Source organism: Anarrhichthys ocellatus, unplaced genomic scaffold, assembly GCF_004355925.1.
Source record: "Anarrhichthys ocellatus isolate YVR2014 unplaced genomic scaffold, GSC_Weel_1.0 scaffold30, whole genome shotgun sequence".
NCBI lineage: Eukaryota > Metazoa > Chordata > Actinopteri > Perciformes > Anarhichadidae > Anarrhichthys > Anarrhichthys ocellatus.
Window position 1 is genome coordinate 2673884 of NW_022280060.1, and position 18304 is coordinate 2692187.

The 18304-nt window shown below is 41.9% G+C and overlaps 1 protein-coding gene across 3 annotated transcripts in view; it reads left to right on the top strand.

Annotated features, from left to right (window-relative positions):
* The window catches only part of agbl4 (AGBL carboxypeptidase 4), a 245361-nt gene that overhangs the window by 5498 nt on the left and 221559 nt on the right, over positions 1-18304 (top strand). For all 3 annotated transcript variants that reach the window (XM_031863834.1, XM_031863835.1, XM_031863836.1), the window contains exon 3: positions 14955-15079. In XM_031863834.1, coding sequence (XP_031719694.1) covers positions 14955-15079 — 125 coding nt within the window. The remainder of the gene's footprint in view (positions 1-14954; positions 15080-18304) is intronic.

The following is an 18304-nucleotide window of genomic DNA, read 5'->3' on the forward strand; positions in this document are numbered from 1 at the left end:
ATGCAAATGCTCATTAACATATGCAAATAGGGCTTTACTTGAGATCATCTTTTTATGCTACTTAGGACAATGCAAAAATCATGGTAGGGAATTGAAGACTTTGTTAATCTGTAACCATTAAATCGTGGCCCATTGCTGTGTGTCGTGTCAAGAGGCAGAGATTCATGAAAGTGATAAGAGCAACCTAATTGTTTTTTAGAGTGAAATCCAAATGACATTCTTATCTTGTCTTGTCACATTTGTTTCGTCACACACTCCCAACTGTTGACATTTTCAGCTAAGTCCCAAATTCTTTTTTTTTTTTTGCGGGTGGATCCTCACAACGTCGCTGATTAAAATACCATCTGTCTCTACAAAAGATGACACTGGCAGTGCGGGCATATTGTTTTACTGCACCTCTGGACTCTGCACCAGATGTAATTAAGCACTCATTGATTAGCCAGACTGCTGTCTGCTGACAATGACTTACATAGTCAAAGAAACTCCCTGGGGGGCGAAAAGTGTTTAATGGGGTCCATTGATAAGCACAACTCATAGACTCATCTGGCTTCACAATCAATTCACTCAATACAATCCAACTTATATGGCAGACTGCAGGACAGATGTGCACATACCGTTCTTTCCTGTCAGTGAGGATCCAAACAGTCGAGGCCTTTTGAGACGATGTTTTTGTCTCTCCGAGTTGCTAACCTGACTTGGATATTTTGTCTAAAATATCAGACATTAAATAAGCATGAAAAAACAACTGATTATACAGTACGACAATATTAATAAATTCACATTTTCTGAATGTCTTATGTCAACATAACAGCTGGTGAAGGAACAAGGCAAGCTTCTCTCACACTTCTTCAGATGTCTTCAGTAATTGAAATAGTTTAGTATTTGCCTTCTCTATCGCCTATTTAATTATTCACTCAATATAATCTTCATGATTCAAAATGCAATGATCACAGATTACTCTGTGTTGTTAGTTTTGGTGGCTAGTTATGCAACACAATATCTGACACACTAAACTATTACGTTAGAGGAGTGAACACTTGCTCCTGGCCTGATCATCGTCAGAGAAGTGTGAGAAGTAGGTCAATGCCTGCATGTGTTCATGCTTTGTGCCAACACTTTCTCTCAATCAAGGTTCCCACCTCTGACATTATAGAATCGCTCAAACACTTCATGGACTTTAAATCACCCCTCAGTAACCATAATTGATGAAGAAATATTTCCTTTATCGTCGAGATAAAAGAGAGAAATACGTCTGCCGGATATAAGTAATGAGGATAAATGTTGAAGAAAATATTTCCACTGTTCACTGATGATGAAAGTTTCTTTGTTTTTCCCTTTTTGCTTCTCCCCTCCCTTTTAATATTCTCGTTCCTTTCTTCCAACACTGAACAGTGTATTTAATCTGTCCGGCCTTATCTTCTCCCAGAAACGGTCATGTTGCTGCTGCTCAGTCCCTCTAAAGAATGACTGATTAGAGTTGTAGCTAAAGCAACATTTACACAGCAAAGACAGAGGGATAGAAACGCAGAGCAAGAGATAGATAGCTGGGAAGAGGAAAGGAAATAAGGGAGTACAGAAGAAAAGAATAATATGAATGCTGGGGGGGGGGGCTGGTTGTGAGAGAATGCAGTCAAGCTTGTCAGAAGATATTTATATACTCCAGAGTGCCCCATGAATCAGGATAGTTGAGTTTCCATTGATTAAAGAAGAGGGAAACGTTTTTACAATCAAGCTAGATGCTCAGAACGAGTGGCTGTGGAGAGGCCGGAGCTTGCTGCAGTATTCAGCTCTCTGCCTCGCCTCCCGCTCCGATGAAACAACCCAGAAGGAGAGGCAGCAAACATGGGAATACTGAACAAATTTCATTTTGTCTTTATTTAACATGATCATAATTCGGATATGTCTCCCTTTCACGTGACGACGTTACTCAGTAGTGTGAATTGTGCTCTCATATGGCTTTCGGTTTTGTACATGAGCTGTATATATATATAAAAATATATTTGTTTTTGCGTAGCTCACCAAACTTAGATTGCTCGAACACTTATGGGCTTTCCAAAACAAGATCCATTCGTCTGAGTGGGAGGGAGCACTCCTGACGTCTGATGTATCGAGAGGCACTCCCAGTCTCTCTGTCTCTCTTACATGTCCTTGGCAGCGGAGAAGCTTCACTGCTCAAATCACTAAATGGCCTCTCCAGTTTCCCTTTTAGCAGTTTTCTCTCCTCTCTCTTTCTTTTAAGAGTAGAGTATGGAGATAAATTTGAGTTGTCCAGGGACTGTTGGCGAGACCGTTGCTTTTGATTTATGCTATTTATTGGCCATTTGTATCCATAAGAGATTACTCTTTATTATTATTGTGTTTTTTTATTATCGCCATGTCCTATCTCTGGCTTTCTTCGGGCGTATTTTGTCGGTTTTATGTCCTTTTTGGTGCCATATCATGCCATGTGAGTTGGGATGTGTTATATTGGTTTGACCCTGAGGGGAGCTTTCCAGCAGGGGCATTGCTAAGCACAAAAACTTGCATTCAGTGTCTATGAATCCACTGTATATTTTCTCGACCGGTCTCGAGACCGCTTTTTTGAAAACAAGTGAACTTTCCCGCACATAAAATGCCTTTTGATTATTTTATCAATACATCTTTCCTGGTACACTTATACATACACACATATACATTATATATGGCAGTAAAAGAGGTGAATAAAGAGGAATCTTAATGGGAATGTGGATCTTTCCGATCAATTTCAGGAGTGCCTCAGCAGTTTGGATGTTCCACATTTTATCTTAAGTGTGTCATGCGGTGTGGAACTCTCGCTGGTCTTGTTCTTGATTGGATCTCGCCCTGCCTTGGTCTTGATCTTGACTTGGTCTCAACCCCTCAAAGTCTTGTCTCTGTCGGTACATCTCTGGTCTCCGTTATGACTTGGTTCGTGTGTAGCTGGCCTTGACTGCAACACTGATTGCTGACATTTCGCTAGCTAACATAATTCTTTTCAGGCAGCACCCGCTTGATCGATACTGCGCATGTGCAACTCTCAACAGAGATGAGGAAGAAGCGAGGTGGCTCACTCGTTAGCTACTTCTATCAGAGGTTTTGGATGCAGCGTTTTTTTTCTGGAGCGTACGATGGAAGTAGCGTGTGAGCCATCTTGCTTCTTTCTCATCCCTAGTTGCACATGTTCATTACTGATCCGGCAGGGCTTACGGATCAGGTTGCAAGTGACACATGTTGTTATTCCCGTGTAGCATTAATGAGCTGATAAATGATATGAATACATGATATCGGATCCGTGCATAGACTTGCATTCTCGCTAATACCTGCTCCAGAATTTTAGGCTGTATAGGAGTCTTTTGCAATTCTGGTATTGGAACAACTTCAGTAAAAAGGCAACTGTGGCTAACAAGTTTGTCATTTTAACTTAAAAGGTCATTCCAGTGTTGTACTTCTGCTTATAGCTTACCTTTGTTTGTTATCTAAATTTGATTGTCTGAGCAGAACAAACACTCCAATGGTGGTTAATCTGAGAATTACAATAACTGCACACAACAACTATCTTCCTCCATCACATGGCTTCAACGGGGCTTGACTGAGTGCGCTGCCATGGGAGGTGAGAAGTGATATCAGTCGGATTGCACGGCATGCAGAGCAAGTGGAACAAGAAGCGATAATCCTGTCTGAACGCGGGCCTGTTGCATATGGTCACGTCTAATCGCTGAGTGAACACATTGGCTCAGTTGCGGTGGTCGGAGATGCCTCCTCTGCCAGCAAGTAGAACAAACAACCTCAGTGTTTTGTAAGTTAATTGTTGATGATTCTGATATGAGCTTTACATAGGAGACCCAGCCGGCACCTCATCTTCTCAAAATGTCACCAAATGCTAGCAGCAGCAGCAAGCATGTTTTGGACTTTCTGAGTAATGAAAGGATTTGATTATCAACCGTGTAGACGGTGTGGCTGTGAGATTTGGAAAGGTTGAGGGGAGGAATATTCGGACCCTGGGTTGTATAAGAAAATATCCTTTTTTGTGCCATATCATGCCATGTGAGTTGGGATGCGTTATATTGTTGTTGTTACTTCATACGTATTTAAGGATATGATTGACACAAACTTTGTTGTTGTTTTTAAATTCCAGCTTTAGGCTATTTTGTGTTCTAAATGTACTTTGGAGCATCGCTACTCACTGGCTCTGGGCCTGCCTCTAGCATCTTGATACAAAGTCTGCCGTAGGTGAAAATTACTGCAACCAGGTTTCGGCATTGCACAAGTGGCGCTCTCGTGCACAAGGCTCCAGTGATTCATCCAGTAATTCATTTCGGAGCAATTCCTGACACCATAAACACAGTTTCAGAGCAGACGTCTCATTTTTCATCCCAGTCAAGACTGCGTGGTTTAGGAAAATGGCGAAGGATTTGTAATGCTTTACCAGTTCGCGTTTTTCAAGATGCCTGTGTTTATTCTGATGATTTATTTCGAAAACCTCTCAGTGAGATGAGCTTCATTGGTGTGCCAGGGTTTGTTTGATAACACAGATTCATGTACAGAATATGCTCATACAGTGAAGGGTGAAATACTGATAGGAGCAGAATTTGATAGAATGCATTTTGGTCTGAATCCAGGCAGCTATCTTGTAGGTCTACTGCTCAAAGTAAACAGCATTGAAATTCACTCCTCGGGGGCAAATGCTGTTATCAGGACTTTTTTCTGTGGACATTTCAAACAGTTCTTAATAGTGAACACGTTGGAATGTGCTCTAGTTGTCAGACTAAAGTGGGATCTATTGGTTTTGAGAGGTTCTCGGATGTTTCGTCTGTATATACAGTGTTTGTAGTGAAGAATCAAACATAAAGGAAATAATCTCAACTTCAATTTTTAGTACAACTATTTACAAATTACATGAAAAATGTTTCTAAAGATAAAAGCTCTTGTAGATAAAAAAAACTAACATTTGGAGAAAACTACAATTTCCACAGAGAATTATGCTAAAGGTGAGATAATAGAAAAAGATAAAACTTTATTTATCTCGATGCAGCAGTTGCGATATACAAAGAGGGAAAATATAAAGAGAGCAACAATAACAATACGTGCAAATATGGAAACTGTATTCGTAAACATTCATCAAACTGCGTTCTTGGATATATTTTGGCCACTTGGCCAACTATATCCATATTGTGTTATTGTAAAAACACAATATTGACATATTATCACTCTTTAAAGTTGCTATGGTAAATATGTTTGCCAACAGTTGCTCATTTACACATGCAGAGTTGTGGCTCTGGTCCCCGGATGAATCTAAGTCCAATACACTCTCTTTTAGCTCTGTTTTGGTCTGAATATTTATTATCGAGCTTTTCTTGCTTGAGAAAAGCTGCCTGTGTCTGGAGGCGATGCTGATGCGAACTGTTAGAGTTAATCAAAACACTAAAGTATCACCCCAGAAAATCAAAACAATAATCTGCGAGATGCTAAAATATTCCAGCGAGCTGAGGGAACTGCTGAGTCCATTGATAATTCTGTGTGACTCTGTGAGCGTCCCCCTTTCACAGCAATTAGCGAATTGCGGACGTGTTTGGTTGCTAATGAAAGATTTTAGTATGTGTCACATTGAAGATGATGTCACGGAAATTAATGCGGCGTTGCAACGTTGCTCGTGAAGCATTGTAAGAAAATGACCTGTTGTTTGTAAGTAAGTAGCACTGGGAGACAAATGAGGACATAATATTGTTACAGACAACACACTCTCAAACAATCAGTAAAATGACAAAAGAAATGATTTCCAAACACTCCTTTCTGTGATCCAGCATGTTTCTTTGTAACAATAAAACACTGTTAAATGAATTTGACTTGAACTACTCCACTCCACTCACTGAGATTGTCTCCCAGTGCTTCAGTTCTTGAGGGTACATTCCATCCTACTCCTATTATGATTCTAACCACAACGTAACGCAGGGATGTCATGATACAAAGATGTTTGGAGTCCTTTCTTTCCCAGTTATCATCTCTGCATCATACATCTGGGAATCATCAGGAGCCTCCTGCTGAGATGGTAAAACTCCATCCCAAAAAGCTCCCTGCGCTCTTCATGGTAAATGTTAAATAGACTGTACTTGTATAGTGCTTTATTAGTCTTCCGACCACTCAAAGCGCTTTAACACTACACGTCATCGTTCACCCATTCATGTCGGGGGGCCATCAGGACTAACTAATATTCATACAACATGGACACATCAACAGGGACTGGCGGAGCCGGGGATCAAACCGCCGATCCTCTGATTGAAGGATGACCCTGCTCTACCACTGAGCCACAGTCGCCTCTATTCATCAATGATGAATTATGTCGAAATTGATTTACCAAATGATGTCTCTTAATCTCCCATATCCGATGGTGTAAAGAGGGATTAGCTTGTCATAGGATGGATTACTTTTATGTTATATTCAAAAAAAAAAAAAAAATAATTTATGTTTGCACTTTGTGACTTTTTATAAATATATTTTTCCGTATCTTAATTTCTCTTAATTGCACGATGGTTTGGGTGCTGTGCCTGGAAAAATGCTTGCTGAAAGACTCCTTGATCTTCTGCCAAGGCTTTTGAATGACATTCAGTAATGCCTTTTCCTGCTTTTGCTTTTTTTTTTTCCTTTCTGAAAAGCTGGCATTGCATTGACAGTAGCAGCACTTAATGTAATTCCCTAGATTGAAAAGCTGTTCCACAATGAGAGATTTCCTCTGCGTTGCTCCTCACTGTTGAACAACCCACCCTCGGATATACAGACATCCTCTCTCCTGATTTGCTCAACTCCTGGATTCACTGTTGCCACTTCACCTTTTAGCCTGTTAAATATGGACCAATCTGATCAGCACACACAATACTGGACTGGCCAATCAAATAAATACAGAGAAAGCACCAGTGGTTAAGTAGATTACCAGAGGGATTCTTGACATTACAGATGGAGATCAAGTGTTTTAAGTACACACAGCGGTCCCGCCTTAGAACAAATAGAGCCGACTTTATTGCTGTGCGGGATTAACTGGGCTGTACCTAATTTGATCCTGCTCTTGAATGGCAGGAAATAGGCTCTGGAAAGATAAACTTGCTTTTTTGTCTGGCTATCCTACATTTGCGATGACTGGCGTTTTCTTTTCCTCCTTTTTTCTTTTCTTGCTGACCTATTGGTTATTGGCCGGTGATTTCTTGCCTCCCTTGTTTCTCTTCTTTTCCCGCATCGGCTCGCTGTGTTCTTGAACTCATTACAGAGCAATCAGCCCCAGGCGTTGAAGTGTGCACCCAGAGGGAGCAATAACTGTAAATAAACACTACTGCAGGCTCTCTGATAACATGTTACCAAGATGATAACAGCCCTTCTTAGCAGGCCTGTTGACCTTCTCCTTGCCTTAGGCTTGCCAAGGACTCCTCAGCTCCCCGCGCTTTTATCTCCTAACTCTCCTCCACCACTGGAGCTGCTGGAAAGATTACTACTGAGGAAGAGAGGAGAGGGACGGAGGGAGTTACATCAAGAGAATACAGAGAAGAGGAGAAGAGAAAAGCGATGAGGGAGAGTGCTCGGATGAGAAGACACAAAACAAGATAGAACAACAAAGAGTCGACCTGGGCAGTTGTCCCACCGCCACCTCCTCTGTCCGTCCCCAGTCTTTGTAGGGCTCAACATAATTAACTTGTTAAAAGATAGCATGAAATTGGAACAGACTTGTGGCCACCAACACACCAAAAGAAAAGATAAAGCGAGAGAGGGAGTGTGACGGACAGATGAGTAGACGGAAAGAAAGTGACAGAGAGAGGATGACAACTGAGAGATGGCCGTACCCAAAGTCTGATAAAAACATCATCCAACCAGCTAACAAACCGGTTGAGGCTTGAGGAACAGATGAAAGTAAAGATTGCAATTCCTCATGGTTCACTCCCCAATACTAATGCAGAGTGTCTGACAGTAGCATGTCCAGAGCTGTGGGGCTAAAGCACTGTCTGCATGAGATTGATAATACAATTAAGCCAGTACCAGTATGAATGCATCACGATGACCCATTACTACACCAACCGCTTCAGATGGAGCATGGCAGCCTAGCTCTAGGGCCTTTTGGACGGGAAAGAAAAATACAATTATAAAAGGCTAGCTAGAAAATGTGTTCTCTTTAGAATGTGCAGGCAGGCCTGTACATCATCAGATATGTGTGGGCTGCCTGCATATCTCACTACTGTCCCCGGGCCCAGTTTTCTTCATATTGAAACGAGGAGCTCACTGGAGCATAGTCGCACTCATAACAATGTGATTTTTTTTTCCTCCCTTATTGTTTGCTCTTATCCTGCTTTTGTTGTATAGTAAGATTATTTTCAACATCATGTTTACAAATACACAATCACTTATTGTGTGCGTGTGTGGCTATACAACACATCAGACAAGATTGTTTCAGATATCCAATTTAAATGAAATTGTGTCTTTACATTCGGACGATATTGGGGACAGGAGAATATCCAATCAAGGCCGTGGTTTTTAAACCGATCATGTTCTTGGTGAAGTGCGATGCAGATATTTAAAGGATTCAGAAGTTGGTAAAAAATGGTAATGTTATGGTTTGTCGCGGAGGTGTTTCCCTCAGAGCCTCGTTGTCTGTTTGAGGGGATGTCTCTAATTGCTGGTGGGCATATAATTGATGGCACTATGCATACTTAGTTAAATGATCATGCTTTGGGTGATAAACTCGGTTTGTGGTACTTCTTGTCTTTGTTGGCATTGATTGGTTATTGAACTGTAGACATCACCTATCTGTTTCATGTTGAACTTAGGTTAACATTAGCTTAGCTCCGTTTGGGACGGTGTCATTCCCTTCATGGCCTAATAGAGCTTGCGACTCTGCCAAAGTATCTCCACATCCCAGACGTCCGACCGACTCGATTTGGCTCGGGCTGCTGAAGCTTCATATCACATTTAGTTGAACTTTCCATCGTCCCTCATTTTTTTCAACGTAATTGGGCTACAGTACAAAGGTTTCTCTTCCCGCTAAGTATTGGGCGAGAGAAATGACTAAAAGGACCCATCGCTATTTAAAGTTACATATGGCATGTGAGCATCGTTGTGAAGGTGTCTTATCATCACATTGAGTTTGCCAAAAAAAACCAGAGGAGACTCCAGGAAGTGACTGCCAAGAAATAGCCTGGCACATTGAATCCCCATAAAGCCACAACTTGTCGCTTTTACACTTAAAACAAATGAGATATAATTTGTTAATCAGTAAGCGGATTTAGTCGGGTATCGTTCACTTTTGACGAAGCCAGGCTAGCTGTTTCCAGTCTTTATGCTATGCTAAGCTACCAGGCTGCTGGCTATGTATACTGTCTGCAATGAGCACATTTTTCAAAAAGTTGAACATTTTCCTTTAAGGTTGACTCGAAAAAAATCCGATCCCGGCCTTTAAAACAGTTTTAAAACACAGACTGCAGTTTAGTATACCTGTTAGGTAGTTAGATTGTGGAAACTTGGAGGTGAACTCTTTAATCTTGCCTGCAGATGAAGTGATAAGGCATCAGGGGAGAAGGCAGGCTTTTAAGAAGTCATGAGGCAGGAGATTGATGTTGCCTCTGTGACAACTTGCCTTTAGACGAGGGAGAGAGAGAGAGAGACGGTGGGAGAGAGCGGCGGAGAAAAAGCAGACGTTTAGCTGCAGGTCTAAACTGAGACCCCTCCACTATGGCTGCCGCTGCTGCTGGCTGGAATCAATTCTATCTTTATCAGTCCCCCTCTTCTGTGTCCAGGAATCCTCCTCAGACCGCAGAGCAGCCGGGGGGGGGGGGGGGTGATGTGTTTTCCAATAATGAAATGGAACACAGCAAAAAAATAAGTTTAAAAAGGTGCCTGGCTGGTCTCCCTCAGCAGTACAGCACTCGTTTAATCTCTTGTCTGCTGTTTAAACAAAGTTGTGCCTATGTCAGTCAAAAGAAATTGAATGTGCTATCTGGCGCGGGAGTGTGTGTGTAGATTGTCAGAAGAAGGCTTTGTTAATTTTGTTAAAGCAAAACTAATTACATGTAGGAAAAAAACATGAATTTGTATCCCAAAGATATTTCATGTATTTTTCCTACAACACCTGTGTGTGAAAATATGTAAGATCTAGGACACGGCAGCCGACACATCTGCTAAGTAGGAAGCACTGTAACCACAGAGTCTATTTCATTTTGAAACAACTCCCTATTACCATTCTAATGGCTGGTTGTGTGAGTGAGTTCCACCTCAGGCCTGAGGCAGGCGGGTCTGCTGCTGCTGTACGATGATCCATCTGCATGGCAGAAACCATCTATCCAGTGTATAGCTACAGGCTGAAGGCCGGCCCATTGTGTGGGCTGAGCACTGTGACTGCTCCCTCTTGTACCTCCATAATGGGATTACATTAGCCAGGTTCTTCTGCTCCCTCTCCAGGTCTCTCTCATACACACACACACACACACTGAGGCTGTGAGCCCATGTGTAGATGACTGACTGTCCACTTGGCCACCTCGTGTTTGCACCCTGTTTACTTGCCTATGGCCCTGTGTAATGACGCAGGTTTTCATACCCATTTTACAAACACGTTTGTTTTCAGCACAAACATACAGCGTTATGTGATTTCCACTTTTCTTGAAAGAAGTACTCTGAAATTTGCTATTTTTACTTCATTTGCTTTCATGGGTGTGTGTGTGTGTGTGTGTGTGTGTGAGAGAGAAAGAGAGACCGAGGGAGAGGAGCAATCGGAGAAAGACAGACTAAGATAGAGAGAGACGGAGGGTTTTGTTCAGGGTTTTCCTCAAGGAGAGGCTGTCATGTGTAAAATCTTGTTCAGAACCAGCAATTGTGTTTTGTTGGGCTGCACCAGCTAAGCTGTTCGTTGAAAACCAATTTGTTAATGTCTAACCGCTGCACTAGTTTTCCCTCAAGGACAAAGATTGATATTCAACATAACCTGCCAAGACACCACTGAAGAAGAATATGGAGAGTGATGATACTCAAGAGGAATTATGCAAGAGATCTCAAGGACTAGAAATGGTGTATTTTCTCCCCTTCTTTCTCATCTTCTCGCCGTCTGTCGTGCGTTAGCTTCACTTACACTTACACAGTCTGTCTGTTCTACAAAGAACCAAAAATAATTCTTGACAAATCGGGTGTTCTGTGCAACGCTTCCCAACATCACACAGACTCAACAGAACTTATCTTTGCTTTATCTGGTTCAGAGGGCATTTCACAGAAATCAGTTGGCCGTTTACGCTAGTTAAATACTAAATGATATGCGATTGATTAAAAGGGTCAAGCTACGGGCCCACCAAAGCATTAGAATTTGGAGGTAGCCACCATAAAATTAAAACGGGGATCAATGGCGTGTCATATGCCCGCTGCTCCGCGGGCTGAACGTGTAATCCTAACGTTGAAGCCGCAGCCATCTCTCACGTCAGGCCCTCCAGCATCAGGCTCAATAACCCAGCCGCCCATGGCTGCTGTCTATTGCTGCCCGTGCTACAGTATTCGCAAGCACACAGACACTGAGTTTGGTCTCTATCTTTTGGCTCTTCTGCAGAAAACCGGCCGGTAACAGTGGTACCGGGGTTATATACTGTAGGTATTAGTTTATAGAGATTCATAGCTTGTATATAGGGATTTGGAGTACTGTAGGAATTTTTAATACAAAATAAGTTGCAAACCTTAAAGGGGACACATTGTGTAACAATAAAAAGCTTGCTATAAATCGAGGGCGTGAGAAGGTTTTTGCTAAGCTTTGCTCACCTGCCTACAGATTCTCCATGCAGCTTCTTTTTTTTCCTCTCAGTTTGGGATTATTGTGAATTCAAATATAGCTTCACTTTGCGCACACACACACACACACACACACGATGGTTGTACACATCCGTATTTCATTCAGGATTCAGTGAGTGCCACCACAGGCAGCCCGAGGGCGTCACAAGGAGCGTCTAGAAGTCTTTTGTCACACTTGCCCCGAAGAGTTCTGTTGTGGATGAATTCCTGTGAGGTGACGAAGACAAACACAGTATATTGGCCCCATTTACGCCCAATTCATTCTTAATTGTGTGAATAAAACTCCATTGTGCTGTGCATCCAGCTCGCAGCGTATTTTTTTCTGCATCTTTTATAATTACTGTGATGTTTAGTGAAATCTTTCCATCATCATTATCATCCGCAATGATAGCGAAACCCCTGATTTGTGAGAACGCATTGAAAAGTAAATTACCATCACAGTTTTTGTTTCTGTGTCGCCTCTGACAGCATTTGTAACAACCTGTCCAATCTTCTTCTGGCTTAACGACATACAGTAGTTTCACTCACTGCAATGCCACCGAACCAATCACGGAGAAGCATTGATTGGCATCATTTTCAGGTTATTTCCAGTTGACTGTGTAGTGAAATTCTATAATGACGTGAGGATGGTTTTCACAGTGGAGGCTTACAAATCAATGCATTGATTTTTGATAATGGTTTAGTCACATTTACACTTTAAATCTACAAAAGCACATGCCCTTATATAAATAATGAAAGCGCCCTCAGAGAGTGGTTGTGTTTTTATCATTGAATAAGACTCTGATAGGAGGGGTGACCTTTGGAGCCATTATCAACTCGGTGTAATAGGCTGTATTTGGCAGCGTCGGCCCTGAATAGCTGTGATGTCGGTATGCGAGATGATCGATTTGATCCACATCTTTGTGGAACAGGTGCTGCTCTGCTGTCTGTCTCCTCTCTTTGTCCGTGCTTGCTAGCTGCAGCTGTGTCTGGTTCAACCCTCCGCCTGCTCCTGGCTTTATCTGCATTCAATGGCTCAAGATTGCACTGCAAAACCAGCCAAAACGCTAGTCCCTGCCTGCCTGCCACTTCTTAGCCAGCCAATCACCGTGCAAAACAAACTATAGGGAATCAATCATCTCTCTCTTAGTGATGATATCACACAAAAGTTATCATGTCAAGATACGGCGGTTCACTGTGATCATAAATACTACAGAACAAATATTATATCTGGAAGCACAAAATAATAGAGTTTAACATACTTTAAAATTCACCATGTGATTTTGATTACTCTTGCAAGCTTAGAGTAAAATAAAGATAAGAGGGTCCATATTTCCCATGCTTAAATGCTACATGCACCAAGTTACAGTTTGAGAGATGTGTTCTTTTACATCAAGTTTTTTTTTTTTGGACAAACGGTCGCCTCTCTGTGTCGTCACACACTTCTAATATCGCGAGAATCCGTCCGCTGCGAAATGGAGATTGAAATGTGCCTGCTCACATGTAAGAGATAAACGAATAGGTCATGCAGTTGATTTCACACTTTTACTGTAGAATTATTTTCACAATGTTGTGTCGAAAATCGACGTGTATTTTCATACATGCAGGAACATGTGCACATATACAGGGAGAAAGGCAGACATGCTTAAGTCTTAACATGTCATTTCTGCACAATAAAGGTCATTTATCAACATATGGACTTCTTGCCTCTCTTTGTATTTTTGTGTCTGACTATTTTGTGCTGCAAATGCTTCCTGAATGTAGAGTTCTTGAATAAAGTCTATGAACGAGTAGATGAAGTACAACACTATTTCAGCATAGCTCAGCCACTCCCTTTACACTTGAAGCGGCCTGCAGAGAGACATTTTTTCCAGGCTCCAGTGTGCTGGAATGAGACGCCACTCACCATTAGTGCTAGCTGCGGAAGCTGTTGGTGGATGGGCTTCACATGTAAATACGAATCAGTCATCAGCTTATTGTTCCACAATAGCCTTTTGCAATTTCTTTCTCGCTGCTTGTGTGTTACTGCTTCACGCTGTGTTAAATATGAACATTTTAACAAGAAATATTGTTTGAATATCGGAGCGCCTTGTAGTTTTCTGCGGTCCTATATAAACTGATGACAGCACTTCTGTGGTCAGTGGAGCAGTGTGTGTGTGTGTGTGTGTGTGTGTGTGTGTGTGTGTGTGTGTGTGTTGCAAGCTGAATAGTGGATTAGGTCTGTCCAATGGCAGAAGGAGAGGGATCTACTTTGACAGTGTGGTAGTTAGCCCATCTGTCTGTAATCAGCTGTGTCTGTGTGTGCGTGCTGCTGCTGTGGTACTACTAGCCACCAGGTGGTAAACAGCGCCCTGATGTAGAGTTGAGCCTTGTGGTCTGCCCATGTTTGCCAGCAAACTTAACTCTTTAACAGCTGCCTGGAATCGACTGGTCTCCTGAATTGGGTTAAGCACAGCATTCTGGGAAAATAAGCTGTCAATTTGTCATTTTTTGCCCCGTGCATCTTCGACATGAAGGCTAACGCCCTCTCTTCTCACCCTCCCCCCCCGTCTTTTTTCTTTGACAAGCATTAATTCACGCGTGACGCACCACACGAGTCTCCACTACATGTGTGCCCGCATATGAATCAGAAGATACAGACGGGGACTATATTTAGAAAGCTTGTCATGTACTACTAGCCAGTCATCTTACAGACAGCTATGAGAATTGGAAGCAGGGAAATAGTTCCCATCGGATTAATTATCCTTCCACTGATCATCTGGATCTTTTTGCTGTGGATGGTATATTCTGTGTCAGATATGGATGGCTGGAAAAGCCCCGTCTGTTGGTCTTTCTGCTCCTCCTGGTAACTGCTCTCTGTGGGCATCGACTTGGTTTGAAAATACTTTCCAATGTAGTTAAATGTGCAGATACTGTACATGCAGTAATAAACCATGCAGGAGACCACCACAGTGAAGCACTATTAGTAGACACTTATCGATATAACACGTCTGTCTTTGGAAGCATATCCTCAATTTGAAATGAGGCTGTGCCATAACATCATTTTGTCTTGTGATTGCCTGTCTGTCTGTTTGTAATGTTTCGAGTCCACTGATTGTGAACTTTAAGGAATCCACTGTGGTTCTGTGTTGTGGTCTGCTGAGTTCTGCTTAAAGCTAATGTAAGCTGTTTCACTGCCTCTGCAGGGAACCTCGGCCGGGTGGACTACATCAGTGAGTTTGAGTTTGACCTCTTCATCCGCCCTGACACCTGCAACCCCCGCTTCAGAGTCTGGTTCAACTTCACGGTGGAGAACGTCCGTGAGACACAGGTCAGCATGCTGTGGTCTTCTATACTGTTACCATTAATCATAAAGCAGGATTTCTCTCACAATTCCATTCTATCTCCCATAACACACACAGCCTTTTACTTTAAGGGTGCTAAATTGGCTCAATCATACAATATCTACCAACTTCTTACACCAATGTCCTGAAATGTGCCAGGACTCTCCTTCCTGAAAATAACTTGTTATGAGTAAAACTGGTGTTATGCAAGTTTGACATATGCATTATTGGCTGCTTCAAACAAATCAAACTGATAAATAAATCTTTTCTACTTCACCTCTGGATAGGAAGCACAGTTAGTCTACTTTACTATTAAAACAAAGCAGTCTTTATGCTAACGGACATCAGTCATTGTTTACAGTCTGATTCAGTACAGTTATGGACTCGAAAATGGAGTTAGAGTTAAGAGTCTTTGACCTGATTGTATATCTGCATTCATATGCAGATATCTGTTCATAGAGATGAATACAAATCGAAGTAGCCATCAGATGTTAGCCAATGGGTTCCGCGATAGCATTCCTCCTCTTTTGCTCTCCACTTTGACTGTTTACCTGCATTCAACCAAAGCCCACTCAAACTGTATAGGTCAATGCTACTAGGACTACTAGGACTACAACAGACTACAGATGGAAACCAGAACTTCTCAGATACCAAAGTCTTGTCCAGTTGCTTACAGATTCTGCATTCATATGCAGAAATCTGTTTTCAGAGACACTATACCTCCCAGAAGGTCCTCTAACACATCTCGGTGCATAAGAACAGTGTGCTCATAACACCACCACAGAGGTTGTTCCTCAGAATTGAGGCAGTCATCTATTTCCTACACTTCAAGCTTGACTCTGCCACTTGCAATCTCTGAGCTCCGTGATTGGCTGACAGAGGTGGTCACATGCCACAGAGATACACTGTATGTGGTTTCAGTGGGTGTGGCTATAGAGGGAGGGAGGCTTGTTATTCCATTTGATAATAACTTTGCGGGATAAGAAGAAATTGGCATTTACTACAAGTTTTCTGCTGCAATGTAACCTCTGCGCATAAAATCTTGTCAGTCTTAGATATGAAGCGAACCAAAATATGAGAGATACAGTTTAGAGAGAGTGTGAAGAAAGCCAAACACAAGGACAGAGTAAGATAGAAAGGGGGAGGGGGTAAGACGGTGACGAAGATAAGAGTGAGAAAAAAGCAAAACAGAGAGAAAAAAGGCAAGGCTGCATGCTGTTGCTGCTGTCTTCCTGTAGAGTGTCCAACCCAGCCTATCTGAAGCTATCAGGCCTATCAGACCATCTCCCTGCAGTGCTGTAGTCAGCACTAATCACATTTTATGGCTCTGAGATGAATGGGAAGCCTCGGCTTGGAGCCGGATCGATCCCTGGGCCAGATAGACCAGCACCAGCAGTCTGCAGCCTGGGCCAACAGGATATTTGCTGTTGTGGCAAAATGACAGAGAAACTGTGAGGGACAGACAGAGAGACAGCAAGCGGGGAGGGGAACACACGACAATAGATGACAATAGATTGATAAGTATCATGTATAATCACGCTATGCACAGTGGCACATGCAGGAGTAAGCTTACAGGTGAATAAACATATTCTTTGCGCACTTCCACGGCCTCTCTCTATAGGCCCCCTCGCAAGCTTCTTTCATTGAAATCTGTTTCTTATCTCTCCAATTTCCTTCTTCAAAGAGGCCTTGTGTGAATTTAATCTACTCCAGTAGAAGGTGTTGTGGTTAAGTGCTGCCTGTGCATTTTGCCAAGGTGTGTGTGTGCGTGTGTGTGTGTGTGGACATATACTCTGTGATTAGATTGTCTGCTTGCCTAGAATCGTCAGAATTTACATACGTCTTTCGTTTACATCCTAATGGTTGTAATATTGTTATGATCTGAAACAACAAATTCAACAGAGAAATTTAACAGACAAAGAATAATATTAAATAAACCAACTAAGTGTAGCTATGTAGGGAGAGGCTGTGCTATAGAGATATCAGTGGGTTCCAGGGGAGAACTGGGCTGTTGGAGTGTTTCATCCAGCTAAGCCTTGCTAACTCTCAGCCTGAGCCAGGGGAATGGGGAACAGTAAAAGCCCGTGATATTGGAAGTGAGATGGCCATTTTGAAGGAATGTAAGCTGGTGAAACAGATTTGGTCTGCCTCAATCAGCTTAGGAGCTTTGTGGAAATTGGCTTCACCGTTGCACCGGTTATGATGGATGGCTGGATGGATGAATGTCTCTTTTTTGTACGTCCTTTCTTTTTTGTGTTTTTAGAACCACTCACTTACCCCAAAAAACTCAGACCAATTCTGGTTACGTTGGTTGCAATGACCGGGACACTATATGAGGTTTTGCTTGGTTTGGCATATTTTCTCTGGGAGAAGCAAAAAAAATACTTCTGCAGAATAATTGGTTAGAGTCTCTACTGGGCCACAAGGAGACAAAAATGTTATGAAAAGTCTGTTTTACTTTTAATTTTCTTATGATATGATAACTTACTTTAATGAGTTATCAACTTTGTTATGATCCGTAAAACAGAAGAAAACAAATTCCTAAATTCCTAAAAGACCATTTCTGGATTACTTTTTAAAAAAAATTGTAATGATGTTGGTGATCCTCGAGCACCAACATCTTAATATCGTCATTTATGACAAAACACATGCAAAACTAAAAACAGCATTAGCCTCAGCGTAACTTTGCGTTTACTGTCAATTAGCATATATTAGCATGCTAACATGCTAAACTGAAATGGTGAACATGCATGTCAGTATGCTAACATCAGCATTTAGATAAGAACTCCACTGAGCCTAAGTACAGCTTAAAACAGCTGCTAGACAAACAATTAGTCGTCACAACTGTCAGTGACTATTTCATTCACTGACAAGCATTTTTTGCACAACCTAACAACTCTATTTATGGTATTTGGTATGGTGTTTCGCAGTTCGCCAGGTGAGGTGTGAGTCTTGAACTCACATCTGAATGCATCAAAGATATCTGAGATTGGCTTTGTTGGCTTGGGTTTCATCAGCAAAGAAAACATGTTAAGAAGGTGAAACAGGTGGAGAGGAGGGATACTACTGTACCAGCAGCGATGAACATGACTTGTTTGTTTACATTGGTCTGATGTATGGAGTCATATTTAACAATGAGCTTCAATCATATTGTGGGTTTTTCTTGTCATCGTCGTAGCTGCTTATTTCCTTTTGGAAACATAAATAATTAT